General features: G+C 30.0%; 1 protein-coding gene across 1 annotated transcript; it reads left to right on the forward strand.

Annotated features, from left to right (window-relative positions):
- Positions 1 to 7,854: 7,854 nt before the first annotated feature.
- On the forward strand, positions 7,855 to 12,078 carry LOC109788076 (transcription factor bHLH30). The gene is made up of 2 exons (XM_020346713.3): positions 7,855 to 8,744; positions 11,084 to 12,078. Exons 1-2 carry the CDS (start codon positions 8,430 to 8,432, stop codon positions 11,579 to 11,581), a joined length of 813 nt encoding a protein of 270 aa, XP_020202302.1. The 5' UTR covers positions 7,855 to 8,429; the 3' UTR covers positions 11,582 to 12,078.
- The last annotated feature ends 580 nt before the right edge of the window (positions 12,079 to 12,658 follow it).

The following is a 12,658-nucleotide window of genomic DNA, read 5'->3' on the forward strand; positions in this document are numbered from 1 at the left end:
AGCTTTAGACATGCATATTTCAGGAGGAAGATTATATGGTGTAATAATTACAGGCCAACAAGAATAAGGTGAAGATGATGCTTGGATATACGGATTGAATCCATCAGAGCATAAACTAAGTCGTACATTGCGTGGATCGATAGCAAAATCTAGATGTACTCGATCAAAATGCTTCCAAGCTTCGCCATCAGATGGATACCTTAAGACTCCAGCACTTTTTTTGTTTTCATGATGCCATGTCATATGTCCTGCTATTTGCATTGATGCAAACATTCTCTATAGTCGAGGGATTATAGGCAAATAGAACATTGCCTTAACTGGAACTTATTTTTTATTACTTATTTCGGTGCTACAGTCATGATACCTCGAATTATGACAAAATTTGCATTCAATTAATGCTCCATCATTTTTTCCATATTCATTGTCATAAAAAAGCATACAACCATCCACACAACAATCAATCCTCTTAGCTTCCAATCCTAGCTTTGCTACTAATCGTTTGGCATCATAATAACTTTTTGGAAAACTCCCTTTTATGGGTGTTACATACAAAAACATCTGTATAATAAAATCTAAATATTGATCAGGAACATTCCAATTGGACTTGCAAGCTAATAGCCTGACGCATATGGATAGTTTAGAGTCTTTAGCCCCTTCAAACAACGAGACAGATTATAGAATCTTTGAGTTTCTTCATTTGGAGGCTCTTCCATGTTGTCAAACTCTGGTGTGTCAAGTGACTCATGTTGTCTGAGAGCATCAGACACCATCTCTTGCATAAACATAAATTGTTCCTCTCGAGGAAAATCTACAACACTATCATTAGCATGTAAGTCAACATGTGGCATTTCTTCACCATGATCGGTCCAAACAAAATAATCAAGTTTGAACCCTTGTTTGTAAAGGTGAACCTTCACAATTTCATCATTCAAAATCTTTGTACAATTGCATTTGAGACATGGACATCTAATCCCCCCATCACCTTTATAATATTTGTATTGGCGAGCTTTGTTTATAAACTCTTCAACGCCCAATACAAAAGATGGTTTCAATCCTGTTCTATCAGGGTAACACCTATAATACATCCAAGCACGATTCGACGTAAAAGAATCCATGTTCTGTATATTTAAACATGGAATAGTTATTAATCTAAAAATACAATTAAGATACATTAAGAAGTATTATCAAACCAAGAACATAAATTTAATCTAATTAGGGTTTGTTTTTACTATTAATTACAATACCATTAATTACTATTAGGAAAACTAATTAGGATTTCAAGATGCATCTGGAACGGCCCGTTCTAAAACCAGAACGACCCGTTCTTCTTGTACTCGGTGTGTCTTAATTTTGCATCTGGAATGGGCCGTTCCAGATGCAAAACGGGCAGTTCCAGATGCAGTACGAGCCGTTCTAGATGCAAAACGGGCTGTTCCAGATGCAGAACGAACTGTTTTGCTTTCATACTTCAAAAAATCAGTAGTCAATAATTGTGCCTTAGAAAGTTTTAGAAGGAAATACAACATGTAATAATATTCATACTTCAGAGCCTATTATATCTTCCATCACAACATAAAAAAATCTGATACAGTAATACACATATCATAATAAAATACATAAAACTTTAAAATGTGAAAATAAGGTTATTTACAAACCTTCAAAACTTCTTAGTTGTTAAAGACTGACCTTTTAGTGTTCTGCAAAAATGAGACACAAGAAAAGGCTAAAGTAATCTTAAAAATAAATAGAGGAACTAAATTGTATAAATCAAAAGCCATGTATGTATAATATAAAAACGCTACAAATACCTTGAGTAAATCGGAAACCTTCTCAGCAATATATTTTTGTTGAATATTGGCTCCCTCCTATGATTAATTTGCTGAACATAAATTAACTTTTTCCTCGCTTATTTTAATTAATAATTATATTTTGAAAGATGAGTGATTTTTAAAAATTAAAGAAAAGATATGTTATTCTTAATTAAATTTGGACGTCATGTGTTAGTATTTTTCAACATATAAGTAAAAAAACAAATTAATGATAATTAGTTTATAATTTATAATAGCTTAATAAAGATATAATTATATATAGGTAATTAGGCATATCTCACTCACTCATTGTATTTATGTTATTCATTACAATATATTTATATTTTAAAAACACCCATATAATAAAGAAAACATTAAATAGTGCATTCAGGATTTTCGACGGAATATTCTATCAGAAATTTTCGACGAATTATTCCGTCAAAAATTTTTGACGGATTATTTTGTTAGAATCAAATCCCTTGGAAATTTTTGACAGATATAAATCCGTCAGAAATTTCCAACGGATTTAAATCCGTCAGAAATTTCTGACAGATTTAAATTCGTCAGAAATTTTCCATTGGAAATATACATTTAATCTGTCGAAAAACTTTTTTTTTTCCGATGGATCCGAATCCGTCGAAAATTTGTGTTTTTCTTATAGTGCATGTATATGAATGATATGGTTGTTTAGAAATAAACTACGTTTCAAAAATGTTGGAATTCTTATCCTTTTAGCAATTCCTATAATTATTTCAGTAGTCTCACTTTTTGGTTCATTTTTCAAATGGCATGAATCTCATTCTATAGGAGAGTTTCGTATTTTGAAGTACTTTCTAGTTCCTATTCATCCTCTTAGGCTTGTACGAGTGACTCAAGTGGATTGGCACCCTCATGCTTGTGGATTCATCAAATGTAACATAGATGGTGGTGCATGGGGTTCTCCAGGGCATGCGACTAGTGGAGGTTTGTTTAGAGATAATAGTGGAACTTTCTTAGGAGGGTTTGTCTTATGCATCGGTGTTGTTGATGCTTTGAAGGCGAAGTTGGTTGCTACTATGTTGGGGATTAAATACACGTTTTCAATAGGATGGCATAGGTTGTGGTTAGAATGTGATTTCAGGATGGTTTTACATGCCTTTCACTATCCTATTCTAGTGCATTGGTTTGTTTGTAGTCGATGGAAGCATTGTTTGATTTTGTATTCTAAGATGCAGTTTCAGACTTATCATATTTTTAGAGAGCGTAATCAATGTGCTGATAGACTTGTGGCATATGATTTTGCACATAAGATTGGTTTTATTTGGTGAGACACTTTACCATCTTTTATTCGGTCAAAATTTGTTCATAGTCGTTGTGATTTACCTTCTTTTTATTTTTGTTAATTTTTCAATGATTTTGGTCTAATCTCCCTAAGTTCTTTATTTTTCCTTTTTATTATATTCAATTGTACTACAAATGAATGGTAGACTTTGTGGTGTCAATATTATTAGGATGTCTTTGTGCTATAATAATGCTTAACATACTAGATTTTTTTTAATCAAATATTTAATTTTCTATTAACTCAACACGAAATTTCACGTGATGAGCTTCATATTACAGATTTACCACATTTAAGTAATCCTGTTATAGCATGCAGTTATAAGAATGTGATTAAATTAATTGTCACATTTGAGTGTAATCCTGTTATGTATATAGAAGCAATAAGAATGAATGTGATGACCCATGATTGTAATATAATTACAAGTTAATTATTATTGTGATTTATAGCTCATTTTAACATGTCACATGCTTTATTATAAAAAGACTCATCATTAAATGTAAGATGAAATGATTTCATCACAAAGTTAATGAGATGATTGAAATGTTGCCTACAAGGATTATTGTATATATTTTTACATTGATAAGATATTTCTATTTTGAGTCTAAATTTTCATAAATTTATTTTTAGCTATCATTAAAAATTTATTTTATTGATAAATTTTTTGTATATATGTATTTATAAATATATATCCATCATTTTATTATATTGATGTAGAATTTTGATCTTATATCATATGAGAAATATTTTATATGAAGGGATAAAAATTTTCATTTTGTGTATCATGATACTATTAAATCTAGTTTTTGTTATTTTAAAGTACACAATTATTTTATTTTTATTTTTATTTTTGTTGTAAAGCTTGATAAGTCATCAAGGTAAATTAATTTGAATAAAACGTGTTTTTGTTACACATCAGCTCAATAAAAATGTCAAAAAGACAAACAGAGTGGTTTTTGGTGGTATGTCCAAATCAATCTGTGCTCATGTGCTGTAACCAGGGTTAAATAAATTCGTGTAAAAAATGGTTGCAAATCCCAACCGACTTAACAACAAACATATTAATAGCAGTTGTTAATGTCGTCAAATACTAAAATAACAAAATTATTTTGAGTTGTTTAGACAACTCAATTACTCGTCCAGCACAATTCCACAACGGATATAATACTTTATGGGTCGCGGAAAATAACATCTTTAAAAGTCAAAATGCCCCCAAAATGTTATATAAATTAATATCTCTAAATTATTGATCATGTCTCTCTATTCAAAAAGGACATTTGCCTTCTCAAAAATTGAAAAACAAAATTACTTTTCGGATTCTTCAAGAGTACAAACGTGAGACAATGAAACTCAAACTCGAGACTACACTTCAACAGAATACAATTAATGTTAAACTGTTTGACATTTTAATTTCCAACCTCCACGTGGCATATATATGTAACATATATGAAGTTCAAAACAGAAAATTAATGTCACTTTTTCTACGACAAGAATACTTTAATTAATTGCTGTTAAATATATTTCTACGAGATTAATTAGTTCCATAGTTATTTGATTAAGTTGCATCTTTCTGAGCCTCATAAGCATCATAGCTTAAATAAGAACATGAAAAACCACCACTATGCTAGCAAAATCATGATTATCACTCGTATATCGATATATGAAAATTATGAATGACATATATAAGTTGAATCTAAACACCATGCAGCATATATAATAAAGTCAACATTAACATGCATTAGGGCAACTTACAAAGTAAGAATATCTTGTAATTAATGTTCATATAATCAAATGGAAACATTGCATTAATTAGGAACAGAAGAAAGTGATCCGGCATAAGATTAGGTACTTGTCGGAAACCAGTCCCTTCTCATAGTTGTTTAATCTCCCTTTTTAATCAAATTATTGGAGGAATCTCCATGGAAATGTTAAGCATGATGATATATATTCATATGGGTTGCTTCGTCCTCATGACCTCATCTTCCTACTTCTTCTTTCTTCATAATTTTTTAATTACAAGCATTAATTGGAGGAGAAAGCATGTAACAACTGTAGTAGTACTAGAACAACCCAGATGCAATGTATGTGACAAGAAATATTACTCATAGGTAATACTTTTAATTCTCACATGATTCACGTGATTTATTTTATTATAAATTTATTTTTCTTTCTTTTGCTTTTGCACTTTTAACCACACTTTCCCGCACGTGTGAATTATATGAATTGCACTTTGTGATAATGCACATTACATTAGGACACATGGAGAAATGACCTTAAATACTAGAGTCTAGAGGTTATAGAAAACAGATATTTATTTTGTCTTTTTGATAAAAAAAAATAATAAAAAAATCATTTTTTTAATCTCTTGCAAACAAAATTATGACTTTGACGCAAATTTTCAATAGTGACGAATTAAATAGATGTCACCTGTATTTGAGACGTACATGTGATGTTAATCTGTTTTTTTAAGATCTAATTAAATGAAAGTTTACTCTACAATGTAAAATTGATATAGTTATTTTTTTTTATCGAAAATAATCTATCAATACAAGTTCTACATCTTCAAATAAAATTTACAATGAATGTGCATCGATCAAGTTAAACTAAATTAAAATTTTCCTATTGTTTTATGTTTTTTATAAAATGATAAAAGAAAATGAAATTATTTTAACACATCAGTTTTTAATTTGTATTATTTTATTAATATATACTTCAAAATTCTCTTTATGTTTTGATAGGAAAAATTAACCGGGTATAATTCTATTTGAGTGAGAATTTGAAACTATTGACATTAAAATACTTTGTTTGGATAATGTATTTAAAAGTTTTAAAATTATAATTATTTATTAAAGTAATTTGATTACCTTAAATTATAAATTTATTACAAATATTTAGAATTTGAAAATTCTTTATGTGATTACTTCTTTCTCCTTTCTTTTCTCTCTTAATTTGTTTCTCCCTTTTTCATCTCTAAATCAAAGGAGAATCATTAAGAAAAAGTGATACCTCCCAACTAAAATAATATATATATATATATATATATATATATATATATATATATATATAAAATTTATGATTTAATTGATAATAGTGACATATATTTAAAAGTTAAAATGAAAACAAATAGTTAAATTTAAAAACTTAAATAAATCATAAAGTGTTTTTATTTTTTGTTTCAGATACTCATACATTAATATCAACAATTTTTTTTTTGGAGTAATGATACATGTATAATATAATAATTGATTAAATAATATGCGTAAAAATATGATATAGTAAATATGATTTCCATTTACCCAAAAATATTAGTGTAATAGGTGAAGGACGAAGGTAGGGCGAAGCTACACGACTTATACCATTACCATCCAATCACAATGTTACCTTCTTATCCCGCTTCAGCCACCCAAAAAAAATAATTATTAATCAGCAGTCCAATAACTTTATTTATTATTATGGATATGATTCACACTTTAGAAGGATAATTTAAGCCTTGCACGCCTCTAAATCCAAAGCAACAAGAAAGGAAAACAAAAATAAAACATATAATAAATCCAATGGGTTGGTTTCCACTACTGTGAATAATTCACTAGTAACAGTGTCAGCATTGTAGTATTGCTATTACACATTGACTAAATAATGAGATGAGTAGCATATAAATATAGAGAAAAAGGACTATTATCATCTTATACAATCACAAATGATTATTTATAATAATTTTTTAACTATTATAATAATTATCTTAAAAATCATATAAAATAATTATATTGATTAGTATTAAAAAAATTAATAAATAAAATAATAGATAAAAAAAATGACATTCTTATGACCACTAAACAGAAAATTAATGATATATTGAGAATTTTGAGATCAAGTATCAATATTTATTTAATGGTTAATTAAAATTTAATAGTATTTAATTTAACTTAAAATTTTACTTGTTAACCAAGGGCATCTCCAATGGAAGCAACTCATTTGAGTTGCTTCATGCATTGAAAAATGAAAAAAGTGATCCCTAGTGTGCCATATCAGCATTAAGCAACTCAAACACAAATTTACTTCAATGGTAAGAAACTTTAAGAAATTCAATTTTTAGAATTTTTTTTCTAATCATTTATGAACCAAATTTAAATTTTTATTAAAAAGGATAATTACGCTACAATGAAAGAAAAAAAATTATGAAAAAAATACACAATAAATAGATATTAAAAATAAAATAAAGCAATAATAAATACATAAATATTATATGAAATTAATTTTCATCATTATTATTTTCGAAACGTTTTCAAATATGTTCAATAAAATCTGCTTTAAATCTGGTAAGGAATGGTTGCTTGAGGAAGCAACTCTCTCTCTTCTTCAAGCAACTCATGTTGTCACGTCAGAGTCCTCCAATGACAAGAAACCGAGATTCGAGTTGCTTCATAAGACAAGCAACTCCCATTGGAGTTGCTCTAGGGATCATCGAAAAACTAAAAAAAAAATTCACTTTTGACAAGTCAAAGCCTCTTCTTAAATAAATATCTTATCAAAGTAGGATTTTATATCGTAAAAAGTATTAAACTTCGTAAAAACATATAAACTCATACATAATTATTTACCATTTGTGCCAATTATGCCAACACATGATTGACTGAGAATTTAAAAACTTTTTAGCCTGCACTATATTATCATTAAATCCATAAATATATATAGTCAACATTAACCAATGTTTGTCCTCCAAATATTACATATATATATAAATCAGTTCAAGATCATAATTTATAGCTCAGTTCTGATCCCTTCTGTGAATTGAATTGTATCAGCAAGCAAAGCATATCAGAAGCTTGTCCCTTGTCAGTACTTTCACTGAAATCCAAGTCAGAGTCAAGTCTCACTTCCCCAAATTCCTCACCCTTTTGGCCTTTTCCCATTTAGAAATATGATTGAGTTCAATACCACCAAGAAGAAAATGTGGATGTTTTCACACTAATCTTCCCCTTAAACCCCAACTAGCTTATTCCCTGCGTAATGGAAGTTATGTCCAACACCATCAAACACCAAACCATCGTAGCAGCTTCACACACCATCCATTTCCATAACCTCACCTTTTGGTTCAGCCCTCCTACTCGTCCACCAGGTTAATTTCCTTCTTCTATTTCTCTTGTAGCTCCACTCCACCAAAAGGTTTTATAAGGGAAAGAGTACAATTTCCATCACAACATCAAGATTTTTGGAGTCACTGTGGTTCGCAATTTCTTGCAACATCAAGGATCACAACATAATCAAAACTGCCACTGTGACCGCAATTTGAAACCTTAAGTATTATGGTTTACTCCTATGACAAAACCTCTTCTTCTGGCTCTGATGTTTCGGGGTTGTTCAATCCCACTTTGCATAATCTTGGTGCTTCCAATGGTGTTTTGAGGGGTGGCTTGTCATCACCACATTCTTTGGTTTATGAGAGTGACAAGGGAGAGCTGGTGAAGTGCCCTTCAACTGCAAAGGTGGGAAAGAATGAGATTTGTGAGGCCAAAGCTTTAGCTGCTTTGAAGAACCATAGTGAAGCAGAGAGGAGGAGGAGGGAGAGAATTAATGGCCATCTTGCAACACTACGTGGCCTTGTGCCATCCACTGAAAAGGTACGTTTTTATTCCCTCCTTTTCCTTCTATTGGAAACTAGGTCTTTTGTTGTGCATGGCTTGTTAGAGTATCGAATTATTTTGGCTTTTTAGTTTCATGGTTTCTCTTTGTATAATTGCTTTAGCATGTTGATCTAAATATGACTTTTATGTAGTTGCTCTACTTGAAAGATTGTGATCAAATTGGTTTTGCTGATTTAACATTTCTAAATTTTGTTATCTTGCCAGTTTTTGCATAAAACCATGATAATGTTTCTATGAAATGCATATTCTATTGGTGATAGGAAATAATTGATTTGACAGAAGGTTGAAACTAGGTGAGAAACGATTTAGTCTTCTTTTTTGGCTGAACCGGTTAAGTTTGAAGTTAAATCACAATACAAGCTATCCTATATATCAGGGAAAGCTGACAATGAAAGATTTTGGGTAAGAAAAACATATATTAAGTTATCAATCAATGCTACTTGACATAAAAAATCCTGACTTTTGACATATTAGTCCAGTTTTATACACAATGTTCAGTTATGGTAATTTTATTTTCAGTTATGTCATTATGCTTGTGGCTGAACGTACATTTCCCTTTCATGCTGTATGATAATGTTGAAAATAGAATGGAACTCAGAGTCTACTGTATATAAACACCACAAGTTTTGAGATTTGAAGCACATCATTGTAATTATTTTAATTAAAATTTAAATTAAGGGCTTTTGATTGCATCATTGTTGTCCATGTGTGGTCAACTAGGTATATGGGTGTTGCTACTTGCTAGAGTCAACTACCAATGTGCATCACTTGATTATGTAATGTGGAATTATTTATTATGTATGACAAACATCCTCACATATTATAGTTTATTATTTGGATTAAATATGTTCTTAGCTCTTGAACTTTTATCAATATTTATTTTTAGTCTTTGAACAGATTTTATTTGATTTTAATCTCTAAAACTTTTTTATGAACAAAAAAAATTGATATTAGAGACCAAAATATAATCAACAAAAGTTCAAAGACTAAAATTAATAAAAAGTTTGTTCAAGAATTAAAAATAAAAATCAGTAAAAGTTCAAGAACTAAAAATATATTTAAAATCTATTTGGATACAAGTTTAGAAATATTTTTCAAAATTTCGTTACTAAAAAATACTCCTTATTTTCAGAAGAGAAATTATAAAAAATAAAAAACATTTAGAGTTTGTATCCAAATATGCTCATAATCCATCGTAATTATAATGTATACTTTTTTCTTTTAAGGTTATATATAATCCCAAATTTGGAATTCTTCATTTATTATTCAATAATAAGTTATATACATGCAAAGCATATGTTTCCTTCTTGTGCCCCCCACGTCATTGGCTGGATATTACTGGCCGTGGTCTATTCTAGTTGTGATTATGTTCATTTAATTGTGTCCATATATAGCTTCTTCTATTATTATTAGTTTTTTGTTTGTTTAAAGGTTACTGGTTTTGGTTGGATTGAATTCTAAGAAATACTTTAACAAAAGAGAAAAGGAAGCAGACAATTAGTATTTTTGGTTTTTTCCTTGAACAAGTTATATGAATCAAATTATAAAACATTAAGCACCGTGGAATGTCAATTTTGACCAGGTATTTTAATTTGAGGGTCTTTATCTAAGGAGAAAAAAAGAGAGCATAAATGTTATAAGGAGAAAAAAAGAGAGCATAAATGTTATCACTAGAATCAGATTGACATGATATTCCTATCAAGCGTTGTTGTAGACGTGCCAGCTGTTCTGGTTGTCATATGACAGAGTCAGTTTTTTAAAGTATTATGCTATAGTTTGTGGTTTGCATGTTTTGTCTTGTTTTGATGTGCAGTCATATTCTGTTTGCTGGCTAACTGATAATGGTGAAGTGGGACATGGAAGGAAAACCATCACAAGTTTTAACCATTGGATAATCAGAATTTGTTATGTCATTAGACACTTAGTATAATCAACTACTTTAATTAACTCAATTACTTCGTTTGGCGTCTATTGTAATGAATTTATCAAAATGATTCAAGTCATCATTATCAAATAATAAATCAACTTGAGTTATCACTTATCACCCTAATAAGCTTATGCTGAAGTCATGTTGATCGCTGGATGAGGCGATAATAGAAACAATTGTGGTAGTAACTAATTCATAAGGTCACTGTCCTTGTAATAAATATAAAATAAAAAAAATAGAAAAAACAATAGTACATTTTTTTTTTAAGTACGCAACTAGAATTAATGCTACTTTTTGTTTATGACTGTCCTTTCTTTTGTTTAATAAAACATTTGTTAGAATGTGTTGATTTTGATTTTGATTTCTGGGGACCATCGTTACTCTTTAGATGGACAAAGCCACTTTATTGGCTCAAGTTATTAGCCAAGTGAAGGAATTGAAGAAAAATGCAGTGGAAGCAAGCAAGGGTTTGCTAATCCCTATGGATGCTGATGAAGTGAAAGTTGAACCATATGATGATGAAGGAGGAAATGGATCCATGTTTTACAGTGCAACTATATGCTGTGATTTCCAACCTGAGATACTATCTGACCTAAGAAAGACCCTTGATTCCCTTCCAATACATCTAGTGAAGGCAGAGATTTCAACTTTGGCAGGTAGAATGAAGAATGTGTTTGTCTTTACATGTTGCAAAGGGACCAACATTCATATTGAGGCATGCCATGCTCTAGCTAGTACTGTTCACCAGGCACTATGTTCTGTACTGGAGAAGGCTGCTGCCTCACTGGAGTTCTCACCAAGAACATCACATGCAAGCAAGAGGAGAAGACTCTGCTTCATTGAAACATCCACTTCCTCATGCAACCATGGATCTTGTTTGTGTTGATTTCAACATGTTGCTGTGTTATGTTATATTTGATAAAAGTGTTATTGGTATTTCTTATTTTGTGAGGACTGCAAGAAACAACACACTTGTTAGTATATTGTTTCACATATTTTCTATTGCTGGTGAATCTCACATGGTAATAGTAATATATGAGATTCATGAAAGAGTATGTGACACCATGTAATGAGAGTCACATTTATCCTATAATAGAAATTGTGTTAAAAAGGGCTTGTGAGAAAATGTTTTGTTAAAATCTCTTGCAACTGCAAAGCTGGATTTGTCTTTTATTATGCAGGCAATAATGGGTTTGTGTGGAAGCTGTCATTTTGTATGTGTGTGGAGCAATTGGAGATTTGTGTTATTAAGTGAGAATAATTCAGTAGCATCAAGAACTATTGGGTGATTGGGAAGGTATGTTGTGAAAAAGAAAGGTGAACACTGAATATGTATGTATTGCAAATAATTATAATACTATCACTTTATATGTGTCGCTTTCATCATTTGTCCAGTAAATTTTTCATAGTAGAAAATAAAATGAAAATAAAGTGATATTTTTATAATTATTAATAATAATAAAAATAAAGTAAGAAATATTTCTCAAACTCAGAAACTCGGTACCAAAGTGCTTTACAACAGTTCACGTATCGTATTAACCAATTTGACTCATTTGATTTAAAAAAAAAAAAAAAAAAAAAAAAAAAACTACTACAGAAGACTAGAACTTTTTATTTATTATTATTATTCATTTCAATTGGCAAACGACAAATGAGCCATTGATTCAATTCATTTCTGTTATTTGCATATTAGCTTGGGGTGATCCGGAAGGTTGAACAGGAATAGATAGACAAACTTCTTGGAAGTGTTCATAATTTTCTATCAAGTATGTAAGATTTTGTTTGTAAAGTTCCCATAACTAGGAAAGAAAGAAAAGGCAATAGATGGAAGGAATAATCTTTCTGCTACCATCTTATTAGGCAATCATTTGTTTTGTAGTCAAAACTCATCCAACCTTTTCTTTATTCATTATCATTTTAAGTGTAGGGACCTAAATAAGTTAAGAGCATCTTTATCCCTGAA

Source organism: Cajanus cajan, chromosome 3 (assembly GCF_000230855.2).
Source record: "Cajanus cajan strain Asha chromosome 3, NIPB_CcT2T_4, whole genome shotgun sequence".
Taxonomy (NCBI): Eukaryota; Viridiplantae; Streptophyta; class Magnoliopsida; order Fabales; family Fabaceae; genus Cajanus; species Cajanus cajan.